The 22,268-nt window shown below is 35.5% G+C and overlaps 2 protein-coding genes across 4 annotated transcripts in view; one reads left to right on the top strand and one right to left on the bottom strand.

The window, feature by feature from the left end:
- The window catches only part of LOC109823025 (E3 ubiquitin-protein ligase UPL6), a 35,295-nt gene extending 20,478 nt beyond the window's left edge, over positions 1-14,817 (top strand). For both annotated transcript variants that reach the window (XM_020389342.1, XM_020389341.1), the window contains exons 19-27: positions 771-838; positions 4,520-4,586; positions 5,077-5,247; positions 5,358-5,447; positions 5,929-6,009; positions 11,065-11,138; positions 12,803-12,874; positions 12,950-13,042; positions 14,371-14,817. In XM_020389342.1, the coding sequence (XP_020244931.1) occupies positions 771-838; positions 4,520-4,586; positions 5,077-5,247; positions 5,358-5,447; positions 5,929-6,009; positions 11,065-11,138; positions 12,803-12,874; positions 12,950-13,042; positions 14,371-14,437 (783 nt within the window). In that variant the 3' untranslated portion in view covers positions 14,438-14,817. The remainder of the gene's footprint in view (positions 1-770; positions 839-4,519; positions 4,587-5,076; positions 5,248-5,357; positions 5,448-5,928; positions 6,010-11,064; positions 11,139-12,802; positions 12,875-12,949; positions 13,043-14,370) is intronic.
- LOC109822251 (Golgi apparatus membrane protein-like protein ECHIDNA) lies at positions 15,216-21,696 on the bottom strand. Of its 2 annotated transcripts, XM_020388416.1 has the most exons (6): positions 21,554-21,696; positions 20,927-20,983; positions 20,637-20,840; positions 20,492-20,551; positions 20,012-20,138; positions 15,216-15,529 (listed from the first exon to the last, which is right to left on the bottom strand). In XM_020388416.1, the coding sequence occupies exons 1-6, from the start codon at positions 21,566-21,568 to the stop codon at positions 15,441-15,443; spliced, it is 552 nt and encodes a 183-aa protein (XP_020244005.1). In that variant the 5' UTR covers positions 21,569-21,696; the 3' UTR covers positions 15,216-15,440. The 2 variants fall into 2 exon arrangements, with proteins under 2 accessions (XP_020244005.1, XP_020244006.1); XM_020388417.1 differs by lacking the exon at positions 21,554-21,696 and having other exon boundaries at positions 20,927-20,989.

Here is a 22,268-nt window from a genome sequence, read left to right as displayed (position 1 = left end):
GTGTGTTTGTGTGCTTGTGTGCACCTGTGCGCGCATGCATGCGTATGTGCGCTGCAGTTATGTTTTTTAGGAATAATTCAGCAATTCTCGGAGTTCAATATTTATTGGATGTGGATACCTCTTCCTGCATAAAGTCTGCGCAACACAAAGACACAAATACTTATGAAATATCCATCCCTGAATAATGGAAAATGGATATGTCATTCATCTCTGTTATAGGGTCTGATGAAATCATTTAATGGTTGTCTTATAACTTTTCACTAATCTGTTTTCTTCTTGTCCTAATGAAATACGTGCCTTCAGTAAGTTCCCTTGCAGGATTTGAATCCTGAATCCTATTATCCCTTTGTTTTTGTGAATTCTCTTGTATCTTTTGGATCTCCTGATCTCTTTTTACTGAGCGATCTATGGCTCCAACACTAACCTTGTTGTAAAACCTAGTTATATGCAAAAGTGGTTGTCGTCATCTTTAATGGTCTGGAGTGAGATGTTCTGCATTTTCTGCTGCATTTCATTTATTGTAATAGATTTGTTCCTAAAGCTTGTTTTTCTGGACTGTTGCTTGTTTTCAGCTTTCCACATTGGAAATGGTTTCTTTACATATTTTATATATTCTCATTTTTTGGTAATTTTTATTTGCCTTTAACATATTTAGTGTTTGTTTAGTGGTTTCTCAGCTTTCTTATATTTATCACATTATACTATGTGTACAGCTACTTGTTTCACATAATGTCTAATATTAATTCATGTACTTCTATTGTTTTTGGCAGGCAATGTATGAAGGCATACTCGTCGACATACCATTTGCAACATTCTTCCTAAGCAAATTGAAACAAAAGTAAGGCTGCAGAATGGAAAGCTTTTCCCCAATAATGTCTTTTTCTTCTGTCTCCTATTTCTTTTGTTATTAGTTTTGGAGCAAAATTTAGTCTCATATTGTCTATGAGCAGGTTTAGAGCTCTTGTATACTTGAATAGCTTAGTTTGAAGTAACAATTTATTTTCATTAGGTATTTCTATGAGATAATCATTTAAAAATTTCATGCTCTTCAACAGCTATGGTTAATAGTCCATGTGATATTAACTAATCAATTCCGCTGCTGCAATATTTAGAAATTAAAAAATGGATGACACAGCATTTGAAGCTTTAGAACACCAAAGTAATCTGTAATATTGTCTTGTGGGGGAAAGAAGACTAGGATAATACATATTTTTCAGAATAAAATGGGTTAGGCATGAGGTATCTTGAAACCTTTGAGTAAGTTAAATTTGGACATCAAGGAAGCTATTTGCTATTTCATGTTAATCTCCAAAAGAGCTGGCTGCAAGTAGGTTACCCAGGATTGCCTCTAAGTAGTTCCATGAGAGAGTAGTAGGAAACAATAGGACAAAGAAGAGGGGAGCACAACAAGGAAGCAGAAGACCTAAAGAGTTGGCTTTTCCTTGTTCATTGTTTTATGGAGATGGAATATGTTGGAGGATAAGGGAGTTATGGTTCTTAATAACTGAATTTAAATGGAACTATAGCCTTCTGACCTTATCTACCTTACCTGGAGGGGGAGAGGTAGAAGTTGAAGGGAAAGATAGATAGTGTGGGACAATAGGTTATGGACGTAACAAACTGAACTTGACTTGGCCTATTTTCCTCTGGTTTTTAAAGTGAAGATGTCAGGTTGGGTCGATGCGATATATTCGCTCATAAATAACTCCATTCTGCCAGTTATTCCTTAACAGTGATAGGCAGTAAGTCAAAAGCAAGAGGCTGGGAGAGACATATACTGGAGGTTAAACTCCCTTCACAAAGCAGTTTGAGGCTTGATTGGCGTCATTTTCCTCCTTTTAGATCAATGATTCTTATTAATCAATGCACTTGTGAGAACTTGGTTGAGGCTGCATTATGTGCCCTTTAATTTGAAACTTGCGAGTGTACAAATGTGCAGATTATCCTCTTCGAGTTCAGTTTTTTTCAAAGATCAGATTGACAAACATCATAGATCTATACACCTTGGTTAGTCTACTATAGGAGAAGACCCAAATATCACCTCAATTTCTATTCCACATCCCATCTCAGAAGATCGTCACAAAAAACATATTAGACGGTCAATTTGTGAATTTTATCAGCAGAAATAGCAACATGGAAATGCTTGTTGGGATCCATGGTTTGCAACTCTTTTTTGAAAATTAAAACATACTAAAATATCCCAAATATTGCAGCCGGATATCAAAATAAACTAAACCACAAAAGTAATCACAGATACAAGAACTTTATAGTGGTTCGGATAGATGTCATATATCCACTCTTCCTCCTCGTCAGGAGGGGCTTCCACACTATATGCAAAGGTTTTCAGCCCAATCCAGTAGGTGATACAAGACTGCTCCCTAGTCTAGCCCTAAACTAGTCGTCTCCACCAAACAATCTCACACAACGGCATTAACCCTAGCTCCCTACTAGTAACCCTCTTCCTCAATTCACCCCAGCTCGAGTACGCCGTCAAAACAAAATGGATCACAACGATTGTAAATATGAAGTGTATTATCAAAAACTAATATAAATCAAACGCATATAGAAAGATCTTACAATCATTTTAATTCATACCATTCTCTAAAAGATTTGTAGTGAAAGTCTTAGAAGAACGAAGTTGATGCGATGCTAGGGATGGTAGCACTCCACGAAGACCACGATCCAGTGAAGTAGCTCGCTCTGAGGGTGCAATCAAAACTCCGAGAGGCGACAACAATTGAGATCTCTTTCAAACCCTAGAGAAGTCTCATTTTCTCTCTCAATTAGGCTCTCTAATCTCTGATAAAATCCCTCCTCTATCATAGAAAAATAACCCTAGAGATGTATATATAAAGATATAGCAACAAACAACTCATATTACATCTCAGAAATCAGATCAGGAATAGGATTCTCATTTACCCAGTTCACCAAAGCCGGATTTGAAAAAGCCTAAATCGTCTTTCCCATGTTTCATCCAGAATCGTGTTTCAGTCTTTTGTCTAAAGCCAACTTACCAATCATCAAAGCCGGCTTTGCAATGATCAAAGCCAACTTTCCATAAGTCTAAGCTGGCTTTGCCTGCTCTTCCAGAGTTCAGCAGTCTGTCTTTTCTTCTAAGCCGATTGTGCAGTGTTCTAAGTCGACTCTGTCACTCTGGCAAGTTTAAAGCAGAGTTTCAAGATTTCTGAGCTGATTTTAGCTACTGCTGAAATTGTAGAATTGTTGTGTATATCAAAGTCGACTTACAAGTGCAAAAAGCTGTTTTTGCACTTTTGAATTGATGTTTTGATCCATAACCTTCATGTATGACCATGCATGAGTCTGAAACTTTGGATACACGTTTATATGGCCATTTCCATCCATCATCTGCACATTTCAACTCGAAACACATTAAATTCATATGAATGTTATTAATCAAACTGAGCTGAAAGCATGGACATAGTCCTAACAGTGCTTTCATAATTATGTAACATATGGACATGGACATAGTCCTAACAGTGCTTTCATAATTATGTAACATATGGATGATCCACTATGTTATACAGTTCAATTGGTGGATATGGTATTGGTTGCCCATGACTAGTCCAACTCCTAGAAAAATGTAAGTTATGCCACAAAATTCCATCCCCAAGTCGCACATTCAAGTGAAAACAAACATAAATTTTGTATTACATACAAGTTGTATGATTTTAATGTCTTATTGCATAAACCAACAAGTAATTATGAATTTCTTAGGATATTCAAACCCCACAAAAAAATATGTTTGATTCACTCAAATTGCATAACCACACTTGTTTATGCAGTATTTTTATGCTTTAAACATGGCTAGTTACAAAATTTTAACCTATTGCGAAAAGATAATTCATTATGTAATACACAGTGCTTCACAAAAGATAAATTCCAAAAGAATCTGACATGAGTTAAACACAAACTTGGCATGGGAATACATATCTATCTTACAATTACTGGGGATTGATGCATGATTTAATGAGTTTTAAGTTGGCATAGTAGTTCTTTGATTTCTTTGGCAGTCTTGATAGTTTGATGCCAGACAATATGACAGGTATCATGTAAAATCAACAGAAGATACATGGGATGTTCTCAGAATTGGATATTTGATGTGTTAGTGTAGTTCATGTAGTTAAAACGTTATAACATGTTTCAATGGTGGGCATGGGCATGCCTAGCAAGCTTGCATTGAAGAGTCGAAGAGTCTCACGATTCTAGTGTGTCTGGCTTACAGACTTCATCTGAATGTATTGTTCCATGATCTACTTGATGCAGCGATCATATTGTTCTGTCCTGAAAGTGTAAAGCTGTTCAAATGATGTCGTTGCTTGGATGAAAATGTTTAATTGTTTAATTTCTTCCCATCTCAGTTCTTTTCATCATTAGCATTTAATTGAAGTTGCTTTGAGTGGATTTGCAATTTAGCATACAATTATTTTTGTCACATATGCTTTTGCTTTATCATGTATGTCACTTCTAACTGATATCTTTTTTTTTCTTTTTTTATTAGGCACAATTATCTGCACGACTTACCTTCATTAGATCCAGAATTGTATCATCATCTTCTGTTTTTAAAGGTAAAACGGACTTGTTGTCTTTTGGTTTCTACTTTCATGACAAGAAAACACCTACTTTATGTTTCCTATTATAATGATTCCCATCATGAAGATGTATCAAATTGGCATGACAATTTGGAGTAATTTCTATGATAAAGAGAAATATGGAATCAACATCCATTTTGTCCGTGGATTAACCAACTAGACTCTTTCCTCTCCTCAGCCCTTCTCTCTGTGAAAAGTATAGTTTGTGACAAGCATATTTGTAATTTCCCATTTTATTCAGGCAAAGTTTTATGTGAATATCATCTCACTTAATCTTAAATTTCCCAACATTCGTGGGTTGTCTTATAGTAGATGGCAGTTAATATTATGCCAACTAAATTGCAGTTTACACAAGTATCATTGTTATATATCTTTTTCTTTTTTTGGTGTGTGCTTGTGCATGCACTGGTCTATCCCATTCTTATTCAAATTCTCACAATATTTTGCATTCTGAATTTATCTGCAGCGTTATAAAGGTGACATTTCAGAGCTAGAACTCTATTTTGTTATTATCAACAATGAATATGGGGAGAATGCAGAAGAGGAGTTGAGACCAGGAGGGAAAAACATCCGTGTTACTAATGATAATGTTATTCAGTATATTCATCTAGTTGCCAATCATCGTTTGAATTACCAGGTATGGTCATGTTATATTATTGTATTTTTTTTCTTGATGCAAGTATTATCATGCCATGTTGCATACTCTTCCTTGAGAGGATTCTTAAACTTCACCAATTTCCTTTATAGATACGGCATCAAAGTCAACATTTTCTGCGAGGATTTCAGAAACTCATAAAGAAGGAATGGATTGAAATGTTCAATGAGAATGAAATTCAGGTACACAGATTGTTCACTTCTATATTTAAGTCTGAATAATTTTCAAATCATGGCATAAACCAAAAAAAAAAATCTTTATTAAAAAGAGTTTCAAAGTAGTATAAAAAGGAGATACTTCATTGCAAGGTAATTGTACATATGACATTAGAAAGTTCCTTTCTCGCTTTTGCTGATCATATGACTAATTCAGCCCTATATATGGGAATTAGTATTTGATGAGCTGCATTAAAATGCTCGTATAATAATGTGTTTGTTCCTGCATATTGTCAGATAGCATGATGTGATTTTTACTTTTAATGTAAACGTGTTTTGTTTAGCTATTTCTTTTTGGTTATAATTGTTTATGCTTTGATATGACACTGAATTTATGTGGTTATTTTCACATGAAAAAGGGTTTGTTTAGCTGCTTGTTATCTATAATTGTTTATGAGTCGCTATGCCACTGAATTTAGCTTGGCTAACTGTTGGATATTCCTTTCAGCTCCTTATATCAGGATCACTTGAAAGCCTAGATGTGGATGACCTCCGTTCTAACGCTCATTATTCTGGTGGTTATCATGCGGTAAGTTGGACCATCGTTATGCATGCATTTAAATATATATGTATGTATGTATGTATGTATGTATGTATGTATGTATGTATATGCAAATATTTTAAATACAACTTTGGTGTGTGGTCAAGGGCAAAACATGCAGAGGAAATACAATAGAAGGATGATAAATATATGAAAAATATTGCTAATGTGATAAAAATCGTTTATCATAAAATAAATTATTGTCTAAAAAAGACATTCACTTGACCAATAAATTAGTTAGAAAATACCAACAGGTGAAAAAAATGGAGAAATAATTTCTGCTTATGTTTAAAAAATCAAAGATTTTAAACAATATTCGCACACACAAGCTAATGAAATGATTCAAACTAACACATGTTTTGTAAAGAATATGATATCAGAAAAAGAATGTGTGGTGCATGTAAAGGATATGAAAGATGCAAGAATGAATGCACTGGCAGAGCTGGAGGGACTGGAGGGGGCCATGGCCCTCTTAGCTTCAACAAGATATGCATAAAAATAATATATATAGTATACACTAGATTTTTACATTTATATGCACATGTTCTCTTTGACGGTTTTCATATTAGTCCCTTAAATCTTCTATAAATTCTAATACCCAAGAATTCTTAAGTTATTTTGAAATTAGCTCCTCAAATCAATGAAATTGCTATTAGGTCCCTCCAATTCTTATAAGTTTTTCTTCCAAATTAACCCATCTAATTGCTACTTATACTCTTTATTGGAGGGACTAGTTTCAAAAAATATAAAAAATGGCCGTGGATCTGTTGTTGAGAATGATTAATTGGCTAAGCTATGGATCTATGGATGAGAAACATTAAGTGACCCAACTAATACATTAGTAAATATAATATCACTCGATTCTCAATTAAAACAAGACGACCCTTTTTTCCACTTCTTCCGAGACTCGGTTTCTAAGGTTTGCAATCAAGTACTGACATCTCCCATGAGCTCATGACTAGCGTCTTGCAGGTTTGCATTTTGTAATTTGTGATTATGGAAAAACCAACTGCAATTTGATTCAATGATCGGTGGATATGTCGAGATGATTAATTCATGAGAATATTTTTTTGTAAACTTGCATTCTAGGTTCTCCTTTGATACAGGAGATCAAGCATTGGACGAGACAAGAAGAAAAGCACCCGTGTCGACTCGGACTTCAGATTAGAGATCAAGCATTGGACGAGACAAGAAGAAAAGCACCCGTGTCGACTCGGACTTCAGATTAGGAAAGAGTTCTTTTGGTTATTTCCTTTTTGAAGAAGAAAAGCACCCGTGTCGACTCGGACTTCAGATTAGGAAAGAGTTCTTTTGGTTATTTCCTTTTTGATTAGGAAAGAGTTCTTTTGGTTATTTCCTTTTAGATTAGGAAAAAGTTCTTTTGGTTATTTCCTTTTAGATTAGGAAAGAGTTCCTTTTTGGTTATTTCCTTTTAGATTTAGACTTTTTTTTATTAGAGTTAGGATAGGTTTAGTTGGCTATAAATAATAGTTCATTTTGTAAATCAAGTAATTAACTGTTAATTATTCAATCAAGAGAATTGTTCTCCATTATTTTTCTTCTCAAGTTTGAGAAATCTAAGGCTTGTGGATTCAAGCTTGTTTTCTACCTGCTATTGTCAGGGCTCGTTGGCATCAGAACAATATCCGATCGGCCTCCCCGTTTTTACGTATGCATCAAGTGGTATCAGAGCATCGGCTTCAACATTCTCGACAATGACAGGTGACGGTGAGAAGGAACTTTCTCTACAGGATCTTTCTACGAGGATGGATTCTATGGATGAAAGATTTGGCACGTTGGAGGCGTCTCTTCAGAACCTTCAACAAGCCATTAAAGGACTTACCCTTTACCTCAACAATGAGAATAATTTCGCCGACGGTCTTCACCTAAGCATACCCAAAGTTAGACTACCCTGACATCTACCCACGTACAATCCCCAACTCTCTCCAGTTCATCCCCCTCCATATCAACCACGTCCAAACCCAACCCCTCCATATCAGCCCCCTCCGTATCGACCTCCTCCACATCAACCCCCTCCACATCATAAACGACATCCCAACCAACCCCCTCCACATCATAAACGACATCCCAACCAACCCCCTTCACACAATGAATCCAGTGACGAAGGAGCAGACTATGATGTCCTATTTGAGGGATCATGGCACGACAACGTCTCGAGCGAAGGAGGGCGACCTTATGGCAGAAGTCGAGGCAGAGGCTACAACCCTCGTCATAACTACCACCGACAAGGTTGACATCATCATGAATAAGAATATCTGATAAAGGTAGAGCTTCCTTCCTTTGGAGGAAATCTAGACATAGAGGCTAATTCTTGGATTAGCTATATGAAGTGGAGAAGTTTTTTGAGATGGCTAATGTACCCGAAGCAAATCAAGTAAAGTTTGTGGCATATTGTCTCAAAGGAGGAGCCGCGACATGGTGGGATCAAACTCAAAACACTAGGCGACGGCAAGACAAACAACCAGTTCGGGTTTGACGACGCATGAAGCAATTACTCCAGGCTAGGTTCCTACCACCCGACTACCAACAGATCCTTTACAACCAGTTCGAGCAATGCCGTCAAGGAATCTGAACAATAAGCGCCTATACCGAAGAGTTCTTCCGTCTTCTCGTTGCGATTTGTCGATGAGCAAGAAGCAACTCGCGACCAAATATTTCGAAGGTTAGAAATATTCAATTCAAGAGAAGGTGACCATCCACGTGTATTCTGTGAACGAAGCCCATAACATGGCTCTTAAGACGGAAAGATTGACCTCCAATGCGTTACCTTTCAGACAAGCCGAAGAGGGACGTTCGATCGAGAAAGCGAGAGATGAGTCGGCCGGGCAAAGGACGACTGATCGGTCTGTTCCTCCACGGTCGGCCGAGCGGTCGACAACTCAACTGCAGCCCCCGGCAACTTAAGCAAATACGTATGCCAAGCCGACTGCAGAAAAGTGCTTCAGATGTCTCCAACCAGGACACAAGTCCAACGAGTGCCCGCAACGGTGGAAGGTTAATCTAGCGGATTATGAAGAGGCGGAGGACGGACACACTGCATCTGAAGAAGAGTATGAGGAAGAAGTTGCCGAGATTGAGGGCGACAACGTGTCGTGTGTTGTTCAAAGACTCATATGCACTCAGAAGACACCAGATTCATCACAACGACACCAAATATTTTTTTTCTAAGTGTTCGGTCAACAACAAAGTGTGCACCCTCATCATTGATTATGGAAGATGTGAAAATAGTGTCAAAGACCTTGGTGGACCACGTGAAGCTGCCAACTGAAGCAAAACCCGTACCTTATACCATCGGCTGGATCAAGAAGGGTCCCTCCGTGAAGGTGACCGAAGTATGTCGCGTACCGCTATCACTAGGCAAGACTTATAGTGATTCTGTTGCTTATGATGTTGTGGATATGGATGCGTATCATGTATCGTTGGGACGACCGTAGCAGTATGATGTCAATACTAAGCATGGCGGCAAGAAGAACGAATACTCTTTCGTATGGATGAACAAGAATATTTTACCACCAATTCCACCCTCTCTGAAGAACCCAAAGGATCAAAAATTCAAACGTATTTCTCTTTGTAACAAGGGAGAGTTTCTAGCCGAATTGAAGGAGTTGAAGCAGAGATTTTCTTTAGTTGTTAAAGAAGAAGTGAAGACTCGTTAAGGTTCCAAAGAAGATGAAGCCGCTGTTTAAGGAGTTCGAAGTGTTGGTTTCCGAGGAGCTGCCAGAGGGTCTTTCACCCATGAGGGATATTCAGCACCACATTGACTTTATCCCGGGTTCAATGCTTCCTAATCTCCCTCATTATCGCATGAACCCGTAGGAGAAGAAGGTTTTGCAGGATACCATTGAGAAAGCCAATGCAAAGTTCAAGGCGCGAGCGGACAAGAAGAGGCGACTCAAGGTCCTCAAGAAGATCCTTAAGAAGATCAATGATAATGCATATGTAGTGGATCTTCCAGAAGGAATGGCTATGTTGAAGACATTCAACGTGTCAGATATTTCTGATTATTATCCTTCAATCAAGTTGTATTCGAGTGATGCGAACTCAGAGACAAGTTCTTCTGAAGGAGGGACCGATACAAGAGATCAAACATTGGACGAGACAAGAAGAAAAGCACCCGTGTTGACTCGGACTTCAGATTAGGAAATAGTCCTTTTGGTTATTTTCTTTTTGATTAGGAAAGAGTTCTTTTGGTTTTTTTTTTTTTGATTAGAAAAGAATTCTTTTGGTTTTTTTTTTATTATTAGGAAAGAGTTTTTTGGTTATTTTCTTTTTGATTAGGAAATAGTTCTTTTGGTTATTTTCTTTTAGATTAGGAAAGAGTTTTTTTGGTTACTTTCTTTTAGATTAGGAAAGAGTTCCTTTTTGGTTATTTTCTTTTAGATTCAGACTTTATTTTTTGTTAAAGTTAGGATAGGTTTAGTTGGTTATAAATAATAGTTCCATTTGTAAATCAAGTAATTAACTGTCAATTATTCAATCAAGAGAATTGTTCTCCATTGTTTTTCTTCTCAAGTTTGAGAAACCTAGGGCTTGTGGATTCAAGCTTGTTTTCTACCTGCTATTGTCAGGGCTTGTCAGCATCAGAACGATATCCGATCGAATATATCCTGGCTTCGCCACTGAACACATGCAAGAAGTTCTTAAGGAATGCATGCTTTCTAGCTTATTCTAATCCTTTTGCACTCATCCTAGAAAATGTAAAACTAGTCGTGAACTCGCTTTGTGTTTTCTTTGATCTTCTCTAATATCTAAGTTTACAAATTACTGAAGTTCTAAGACATTTTTCCTCCAATTGATGTTGCGTGAAAGAGCATGTTGCCTTCATCTTCCTTAATATGTCCCTGGGTATCAATATTGTAAAATTTCTGCTTAGTATTAGTGGTTTAGTACTAGATGGAACAATAGGTCTGACAACAACCTTGACGTCTTGTATTGAGATCAATACATGTCTGCAGTAATTATCTTTTCTTTGGGTCCAATACCATAACCTCAGCCTAGAAGTACTAACAACAGTTCTGGCAGGATCACCCTGTGATTGAGATGTTTTGGGAAGTTCTTAAAAGCTTTTCCATGGAGCACCAGAAGAAATTTCTGAAGTAAGTCCATTCATTTCTTTCATACTTGTTGATTCCTTTGGTAAAACTTCTTTCTTTTTTGCATACATCAGAAGATATCATTTCTTTTTGATATACGGTTCTGCTGCACTTTGTCCAGGAGTGCATATGCATAATATATGGATCAATGCTGATTTCATATCTTAGTATTTTATATTTATGTGTATGTTAAAATATTCAAGAGAAGAAAAATTTAAAAAATATATGAGACTATAGTAATGAAGTAACTCAGAAAAAAAGAAGATAATTTCAAGGTTGTTAGATTTTAGAGGCATATTGAGAATAAGTAGCAGTATCAACAGCATGAATTTACTCAATGTGGAACTATAACGAGAAGTTTGGGAAAAAATAGAAAGAAGAGGAAGAAATTGAAGAAAAGTAGAAAACTAATTACATTCTTGTTGCCTACAATCACATCATGCTCACTATTGATGGTCACTGTTATATTATCATTATTGAATACGTTCTTGTTATTTCGTTAATGGAGGCACCCTCAATCAGTGTGGTATTTGAAGAGGAAAGAAATTAGGAAGTTGAATTTGAGGAAAAATAGGATTGCGGTTGAGTTCTAGGTATTTAAAGTAATGGGTTTTGTGGGAACAGAAATGCAAAAGTTGTTGGGTTTGGACTCGATCTCAAAAGCTAATTATGCTTTTTCTGTGTAATCACTTACATTGGTGTATAATCTGGATGGGCCCAACACGAGATGACTATTTCAGTATTTCTTTACCATCATAGAGTCAGTTTCATGTAAAACTGGGCCACATATGTTTATGCGATAGCTTCTGCAGCCACGTAAATTTTATCTTTAAAATTCCAAAAGATTACATAGTTTTCAAATTGTGTCCTTGATACAGAATTCATGATCTTGACACTCTCATGCTATGTTACCTAGGTACTTCTAATTTGAAGTTGGGTACTTCTAATTTGAAGCTGTGCCCGTACTAGACACATATCCATACCCATACCTATACCTAAACTCCTTGGGCACTCCTTGCATATATGCATATATTTATTGAGACTGTAATCAATTATACAAATCATGTTTTAATTTAAAATCATTGTCATACATGTTTTGGACAAATATCCTACAATTCACATTCACTTCTTGAAAGTTGTTGGACGTAGGTTAGGTTCTGAATTATGATTTTAAAAGGTCATTTGGAAGTCTAGTTAAAAAACTAGTGATTTTCCCAATTTATAATCCACATAATAAAAGAAACATAAAATATTATAGGAAATTTAATTCTCATCCTTGTTCCCATATAAATTATTAATTTCAATATATATTATATGTGTATATAGGTATTTATATAGCCGTCCCTGTACCCTACATTTTACAAATTTGCCGTCCTGTATCCGACCTGTACCTGTACTCATGCAACATAGCTCTCATGTATTACAACAATGCCAATCATTTCTAGGTTTGAAATTGTCAATATTGTTAAAGTTAATATGATTTATAATTTTTTGGATATTTAAGAGTAACCTAAATTATATGTTAAAAGGATATTTATATTGAAATGCACCAAAGATTTCAGAGATCTAGTTTAGTTCACATGACATACAAATGGATCTTGTATCTATTTAACGACATATGTAAAGTTTGGAAGATATATGCCATCAAGTTGGTTGATAATTTTCAGGTTTGTGACTGGATGCTCTCGAGGGCCACTTCTTGGATTCAAGTACCTTGAGCCGAAATTCTGTATACAGAGGTTCAATATGCCTTTTGTTTGTTTTTTCTCTAGACGATAGTACTTGATTATTGACTGAGCTTTCTTCAACCATAGAACTGCCTCTTTACATCTCGTTGATGCGGATCTTGATCGCTTGCCTACTTCAGCTACTTGCATGAATCTGCTAAAGCTCCCACCATATAACAGGTCAGAAAGTGAGCTTTTCGATTTATTTTCAGATTCCAAGCATCTGGCATAACAACATATTATTTTTTTGAGTTGCCTAAGTGATAATCTTTTGCCGTAAGGAATTTCATTTAAGAGGATATGGTAGAGAAGAGAGTTCAGAGTTAGGAGCTAAATTGTCTTGATGTTTCTTTATATAGCTGAAACTTGAAAGGAAATTCAGGGTTATTGAACCTGAATCCCAACTTTGAAGTAAAGTTTTCATTGTTTAAAGTCGAGTTATTTTTCTGCATGACTTCTAGAGAGCAACTGACCATAAACAGGAAACACGGAAGTACATGCTCATCTCAGACCGGTTACCTTCTCTTTCTATCATATGAATGAACTTCTATTTAATTATCATTCTAGGATACCCAACAATTGTTTATCTTAGGTACTTATCTGTCTTAGGTACATTAAAGTTGCAAGTGGTGGCTGAGAGTGGCCTCTTTGTATTTGTTGGCTGAGAGTGAGTTGTAACCTTTCGTATTTGTTCTTTTACAAAAAAATCCATCAATTTTATGGACAATTCATGCATGCATGATGTTCAAGATATGATTTGTGATCTACATACATTTTAACTTTGCACAGTGTGGGTTATGAATTTATTGCGGAATATAGTGGCATTTGAGTATCCATAGTAGCGGACATTGACCTTCATGTATTAAATTCAATGTGCATCAAAGTTTCGTTGGTTTAATCAAGATATTAAGATTCAAGAATTCACAAAATAGACGATTTGAAGTTTCTGAAAGTTCTACACTTAATAGTTTTATCCATTGTTTGGAAGGCATCAAACCTTTAAAATTCATCCGCATATATAAGTTTCTTAATATGTAGAACAAGATGGACTGTGACGATCATTAATTTGGATGTAACTGTTTGGGCCATCTCTAGGTAACATCTCATCTCACTATCTTATTTTGTACCTTTGAGGAAAAAAGTTTATTTTTACTAAACAATCAATATGCTCCTTGCCATGTTGATTCTATGATATAAAAGTGAAAAATACACTGTAGCTATTGGTGATCCAGTCATAAAGGTGGATATTCTTTTATGGTCTTCTTTGTTTCCACTTGCATCAATGTTTTTCAAAGTTCAAGAGACTTCGATTTCAAAAGCTTTTCCAAATGCCAAGTATACAACCTCCCATGTAAAGTCTACTCTATGCCATACAGAAATATTGACCTTAAAGAATAGTTAAGGGATGTCTTTTTATGTTTTTATGATTGTCCAGTTCTTAGCTTGCTTAGATATCAAAAATTGTATAAGCATTTATTTTGACACTTTTAGTTCTCTCTGAATGACAGCAAAGAGCAAATGCAAGCCAAATTGATGTATGCAATCAACGCAGATGCTGGCTTTGATCTGAGCTAAAAGAAAGATAAAAATAAACTTGTGACAACTTCCCTCCCTCCAAAAGAAGCCTAGTCTTCGCTGTTTAAACACCAAAACCATACAAAGAAGATTTCATGGTTTTCATACAGCACCATCGGCCCGGATTTGGTAATATTGGTTCTGATGGAAGAGAACCGGCTCTAGTTTAAGACAGCAATCCGTGAAAAATAACATGTATATATTGAAAATTTTCATGTAATCTATGTGACAGCTGTACATATCTCTCTTTGTGGTTCTCATAGAAATGTATCATTCGTGGGATCAGCTTTGGGCTGTTACCGGTATCATATTTGTTTCGCTAAAGATTTGGAACCATGTTAATGAAAAAAATGATCCAGATGTACTCTTCTTTTTCTCTTCTTTATCCTTACGAGTACACTTCTTCTTTATCCTTACGAGTACACTTCGCCATGAAGATTCGGAAGGAATTTGAGTACATTTGTTAATTAGTAATTAGTAAATATGTAAATATGGATGTGTAGATTCAATGTTAGTGCTGAAATTTCAGCATGTAAATATCTGGTATTCGTTTGATGATGTAAACGGGGTCATCTTCTATTGCATTGTCATAATGTTCACTCTCTGGAATGTAGCAACGAGCGATGGTATCTTTGCTTTAGAAAGGAAAAAGGTGAAAGAAGGATTGACTCCCTCTTTTCCCCTTTAACGTCCCACAAATATTCCCAATTTTTTTCTTAGCACACTCCAAGAAAATTACCTACGCACGGTTACATGATTGTAAGTTGCACATTGAAGATTAATGTCAGCAAAAGTTCAAATGAATGCATACCCTATAATTTGATTGCTCAATACAGATTCAACCAAGTCGCACCACTCCAAAACTGTATGCAAAAAAGTACTTGTACAATATTCAATATTTATATATATCCTACAGTGTCAAAAACATGTTTGCCAACAGGAAGGATGATATGCTGCATTTTATGTATACGTCCGTTCCCTTATGTTCACTAAGGTCATTGCCTTAGACGACACTGAATGCTGACTGCAACGTAGAAGAGAAACGAGAAGCAATAGTCTCAGAAGCAAATTGCTGGATCTGTTTCTTGGCATCTGAAGAACAATAAAATACAATAAATTACAATCCAAATAAAAAGCAAAACGAGTTCCATGTCTAATTTAGATAAAGCTGGACATCACATGGAAACAAAAAGTCTATATTTGCACTATAATATAAAATCAGACTGCAAGTCATTTGCGATCTGTGCGTCTATATTTGCACACTATAATATAAAATCAGACTGCAAGTCATTTGCGATCTGTGCGTCTATATTTGCACACTATAATATAAAATCAGACTGCAAGTCATTTGCGATCTGTGCGTCTATATTTGCACACTATAATATAAAATCAGACTGCAAGTCATTTGCGATCTGTGCGTCTATATTTGCACACTATAATATAAAATCAGACTGCAAGTCATTTGCGATCTGTGCGTCTATATTTGCACACTATAATATAAAATCAGACTGCAAGTCATTTGCGATCTGTGCGTCTATATTTGCACACTATAATATAAAATCAGACTGCAAGTCATTTGCGATCTGTGCGTCTATATTTGCACACTATAATATAAAATCAGACTGCAAGTCATTTGCGATCTGTGCGTCTATATTTGCACACTATAATATAAAATCAGACTGCAAGTCATTTGCGATCTGTGCGTCTATATTTGCACACTATAATATAAAATCAGACTGCAAGTCATTTGCGATCTGTGCGTCTATATTTGCACACTATAATATAAAATCAGACTGCAAGTCATTTGCGATCTGTGCGTCTATATTTGCACACTATAATATAAAATCAGACTGCAAGTCATTTGCGATCTGTGCGTCTATATTTGCACACTATAATATAAAATCAGACTGCAAGTCATTTGCGATCTGTGCGTCTATATTTGCACACTATAATATAAAATCAGACTGCAAGTCATTTGCGATCTGTGCGTCTATATTTGCACAGGCAAAGTTTTGAAGAACACAAGGTCATTAAGGAAAATAAGTAGATCTGATAGGATGATAGTCGAGCGACAAGGAATGGAGTAAACCTAAACAACATAGAATGAGACACTAAACAGTGAGCAACACACTCCTGATTTATCTAAACAAACCATGCTCAGGAACTAATACTCTTCTAGCAGAACATTGAAGATCTTGGCCATTTTAGCTGTCACCAGGACACAGAAGAAAGAATCTGCAAGCATCATTTAGGGTAACCACCAATTCCAACTACAGGTCAACTGTCCAAAAATTCCATGTACAGATAACGATATATTGTACAAATTCATCGTACATTTTAGATTTAAAATACCATGGAACACACATCTGTCCACCTAAGCCAATAACCTATTATTTGCTCACATCTGTTAATTTTAGCAGGACAGAAACTACAAAAATATAATAATATAATTCCATGATTTCCATATTTCCAAAAAAAAAAAAAGATTGATTGTGCACATTGTTCACTCACCAACTAGTCAAAACAAATTGACATTGAAAATGTAGCCCCCAAAAAATGCTAAATCTTGAGGCTAATGTCTTTCGCCCTACTGTTAATTTGCATACCCCTGGAATTCCAGGTGGAACTAGGATCATGATATTGAAATCCATGGTATTTCAATCCAAAATGTATTTTTATGGTCTCCAGGGACTGGGATGCTGACATTCAATGAGTTTCTGTTCCAAATGATATGCTAAAATCCAAGGGGGCACTGCTACATCCAATGAGTCTCTGCTCCATTGTTTGCTTGAAAGTTGCACGCAATTGCTAAATATATTTTATGTTGTTCTTTTAGTTTGAAAAGTGATTTAAAGAAAACCCAGTAAACACCATGACTTCGGTTAGACTCTGACGCCTCGTTTGGTAAGCGAGAATGGAGTTAAGTGAGAATGAAAAGAAGATAGGAATGGAACGGAACAGATGTGGGAATGGAATGCACATTCTCATTCTCATGTTTGGGAGCGTTTAGAGAGTGAAACGGGAATGACATCTTATTCTCATTCCCATGTTTGGTATCATTTGTTCACAAGTGAGAATAAAATTTAGTTTTCTAATAATGTCCTTACAAAAACACAGAATTTTAAAAACATAAAAATATTTTAAAAATGACTAAATAATTCATTTTTTTAGAAAAATAAGTTTTATAGAAATGATATTTTTTTATAAAAATAATTTTTCAGTTGATAGTTATATTTTGGTATATCGCCTCAGCAACAATTTCAAACTTTTGGCTTACTAATTGAAAAATAATTTTCATAGAAATTATTTTTTATTTGAAATAATTATAATTCAACATTTCTAACTTCTAATGGTACATGTCTATTACTTGTACGAGCAGCTAATGCTACTAGCATCACTGTCCACAAACGTATACAATAGACAGAATTTCATATGCATGCTACATGATTTATGACTAAATTCCGTGTGCATGCATGAAGAGAGAGATCGTAAGAAAACACTAAATTTTAAAGGATTGGAAAAACATGTTATATTTTAGTCTGTATATAAAATTTCTATGAAATTTCAAATGAACCTTTAACTTACAAAAAATTGAGTAGGAATTGGAAAAAATGTTAATCTAGAAAGTTTGAATAAATAGAAAACATGTTAGCCTCTAATCAAAATATAAAGTTCCAATCTCATCAATTAAGTACATTATTTCTGGTTGTGAGTGCTTTGAAAAAATTACTGAAAAGATTAGACATATATGCTTCAATAACTTCAAATCATACATCCAAAGATAAAATATTTGCTAACCTAATTGCCAATAGATTACGCAAACGAGTTGCCAAAAGATAAAAAATTACTGTAAAGATTAGGTAAAGATTAGACACACATACATATTTTAAAAAGAAATAATGGTTACTTAACCGAGTCGCGTCGAGGCGAAGTTGAGATTTTTTTTTCTATTGTAGACGCGATCAAAACAGGGCGAAGTCGAACAAATAATAGTATTTTAATATTTTACATCTATTCTTATATTTGTACGAGCAGCTAATGATAATATTTCTATAGAAATAATTTTTCATATAAGAATTTATACCTATTTGTATCTTTCAAGGAGGGTATAATCGAAAATTATTTGATTATTTTATTCTCAGTTAAGTGGGAATATCAATTCCTTGTTAAATGGTTGGGAATTACAATTCCCACATAAAGTGGGAATTGATAAGAAGTGGGAATGACAATCTAGCGTCTAAAAGTACATCGTGTTTGATACGCATGAATAAAGAGTTGGAATTGTATTCCATTCCTACTCATTCCATCGTACCAAACGAGGTGTGAGAGTAAATTCCTATAATCCTATGCATGCCTCCTCAACAGAAATAGAATCAGACTTCCACAATGAAATTGAAGTTTTAAATTACGAAAAGCCAAACAATAGGAAATTTGAACTAGATCGCAGAATTGGAATTCATGAAGTTCCAAAGTATATGCACCAACTTGATAGGGATTAGGGAAACAACAAACACGAAAGCTACTACTATATTAGCATTTTATCAGACCATCCAAAAGATCCAAGTAAAGATAACTACAGGGTATGAAGCAGTAGCGTGTCTGAATGATGATAAGCTATCAAAATAAATTTGGCATATAGGACCAAGTTATGCTAGAAAATTATGACTACCAGGAGCGTAAGCAAACTTTTAAATAAGGAGGCCAATAATGAGTGAACAGATCTGTGTGTCATCCTTAAATCATAGTGCTGAAGAATGATATATTCATAATATTAGTAAAAGGAGAATGTGATGGTTGGAGATATCAGCAACGTCTAAAGTTGTAAGTCACGAGGTTTGCAGGTTATTCAGGATCAATGCAAGCACTGAGCTTTATCTCTAATAGCCATTGTTTTAAATATCCCCGACATGGCCCGATATATCCCCCAATATATCCTTTCACAGGGCTTGCCGCAACCGATATGATCTCTAAATATCCTTTACCGCATTTTGGCTATTTTGGGCGTTATATCCCTAATGTAGCCGATATATCGGCTGATATATCAGCCGATATGTTGGCCGATATATCCTTTTATGACTTGTCACAAAATAGTATACTGTGTTTGGCAATTTTTGGGCGAGATACCATGTTTTTCCATTATATCAAATGACGTTTTGACCTACAAAAAAAAATCTGACGATATGTAGCAATGTTGATTTGTACTTTTGTTTATTTTATAAGGTTGATTAGTGATCCTAAACATATACTATTTACATTTTGTATACTTAGATTTCATTAAGTATGTTGAGATTACATTTTAGTACATTATACTACATATGCAAACATCCATTTTGTCATTCCGATCTTTACCACATATCCCCGATATCCGCAATCCGATATGAATTTTGGCCATCCGATATTTTCCCAAAATCCGATATTTAAAACCTTGCTAATAGCAACATCGGGTAAATTATGACGTATAATAACAGTACTATGCATGCTCAAATTTACAACCAGCAGATCATATTATGATGATTCTATAACATGTATGTATATGCAAGAACAGAATTTCAGAGAACAGAAAATGTTGCTTACCTTTGCGGCATTTAGTAAAACCAATGATATTTGCAAGGCTAAGTGTCAAGCATACCCCAACTACTAGTAGATAATCAGCTTGAAATCTTATAAGTGAAAATATTCCAAGGAAAATCCAAGCAACAGCCTGCATAGGAAGAAAAAGATTTAATATAAAACATCAATACGTTGTAAGTTTAAAAACTATAAGTGGATAAAAGCTTTTAGTTAAATCATTCTCCCTTAGCCTCGGCTTGACAGGCTTGCAAGAAATTCCTTGTGTTCTTCTTCCCAGGTTATGCAATTTTAGGTGCACGCCTATGGAGGAACCAAGCATTCACAACCTCAACTTAAACGAATAAATATGATGCTTGAGATGCCGTGAGAATGTGGCCAATCACTTCACATAAATAATTTAAATTGCAAACTATTTTGGTGGTTGACCCTAAATTTGACTTCAGTGTAAAAATAACAATTATTGTATCTATCCAAGACACTTACTGAGAGATAGATTGTCCACCAAAAGAGCCATGTATCCTTCTTGTTCATCCGAGCAAGAGACTGATCACAAAGCAACAAAAGGCATGAGACAAATGGAAAATTCCATTAAAAAACCCAGAAATGTGCTATAAAAGAACATAAAAACCTCTTGGTCAAGGCATTCAAACTTCCACACGCTTTCTCCTTGCTCATTAATCTCGTTCCACCACCTCAGCCCAACCAATATCCGTCCGCTAACATTCTTAACAACCCAGAAATCAAGTGCAGCAAGAAAGACAGTGACCACAAATATGATCACGAAGCTATTAAAGAAGAGAGCAGAGAGTATGTAAAATGCCAACGCTGCAGCCTGCCAGTTTCCCATATCAAATGTGAAGATTGTCATAGAGACATAATATGCAAGAGAGGAATAACCAATAAAGCTAAATCCTTAACCTTGAAGAGAACATGAAAGAAACAAGTCCTCGGGTTCGCATAGTTTTCTGCCGGAGGCTGCATAAAGATATTATATCTGGAGATTAGAGCGATACCTTATCCAAATTGAAATGTGCTAGTGTTAATTTAGTCCGGTATTGATGGTTTTATTGTACATAAAACTAGCTTTTAGTCATAAAATTTCCTATATCTCTAACAAATGCAGAATGCTTTACTTGTTCGAGATCCATTAACATCTAATCACAACTCATTCACATATCTACATAACTTAAATTTCAGTCAAAACGGGGTCAACAGGATTTCATTTTTTATTTATTTTAAAAACACCGTTTCACTCAGAAACATGGGATCCATGTACTAAACTCTAATTATCCCATAATCTGCAGAAAAAAATTCAAAATTCAAAAAAAAAAAAGGGGAACAAATGAAACCCTAGCAGTTCCAATGACAGGGCGCATGGTCAGCATTGAATCCAACGACAGATTTAACACGCGCACGTGTGCACATCATAATTTTCGTGATCCGCGTTAAAATTGGAGCTCAGATTCATCCAGACATCCAAGAACTCAAACCAAAACGAAACCCTAGAGCGCTGTAATCGATCTGGGGCATGAGAACTGATCATACCTGGAATCGATCCATTCGAAAATGCAGAAAATTTAGGGTTTACGTGTCCCAATTCAAGATTTTGACGAGCTGATTTCTCGATTCAGAGAGGATAAACTCTCTCAGGATTAAAAAAAAAACCCCAGCAATTGTTTTTCTCGAGAATGAGGCTGAGTTTTGGATATATTAACGAATTTGCCGCGTTGCAAACCGTGGCCGGTTCGATTCAGTTTGGTTGGGTCCCTTTAAATTTTAACCCGAACCGTTTTCTCAATCGCATGGTTCACCTCACTTAAAATTTTTCCTAACGAGTTTCCATAATTTGATGTCAGTTTAGTTTACTTTGTTTCTTCATTTTCTAGAATACGTCTTACAATATCTTGATAAAGTACAATCTATTCTTTTAGGCATTTGCCAAAACATATAGTTATCTTATTTCGAGTTCCTAATTGCAATTTATGTTTCCTTTAAGCATTTTCCGAGGCATAATAGTTACTTTATCATCGAGTATCTCGCGATTAATTAGCAGCACAATACGTAGATTAATACTGTTTTAAGTGTCGTATTTCTAGGCAGCTGTGGGTTGTAACTAAAGACATGCAAGCTCCTTTTCGCGAAAAAAAAAAAAGCTCAGCTAGTACTTGAACATTTTATTTCGTCTACATTTTTTTAATTTCCCTATTATATTCTTCTCGTTCTCAAATGTGCGAGGCTCTTTTGTACCTTAAAATTTCTC

This window comes from Asparagus officinalis, chromosome 8 (assembly GCF_001876935.1).
Source record: "Asparagus officinalis chromosome 8, Aspof.V1, whole genome shotgun sequence".
Taxonomy (NCBI): domain Eukaryota; kingdom Viridiplantae; phylum Streptophyta; class Magnoliopsida; order Asparagales; family Asparagaceae; genus Asparagus; species Asparagus officinalis.
Note: the sequence above shows the minus strand (reverse complement) of the source record. Positions and strands in the feature narration are given on the sequence as shown.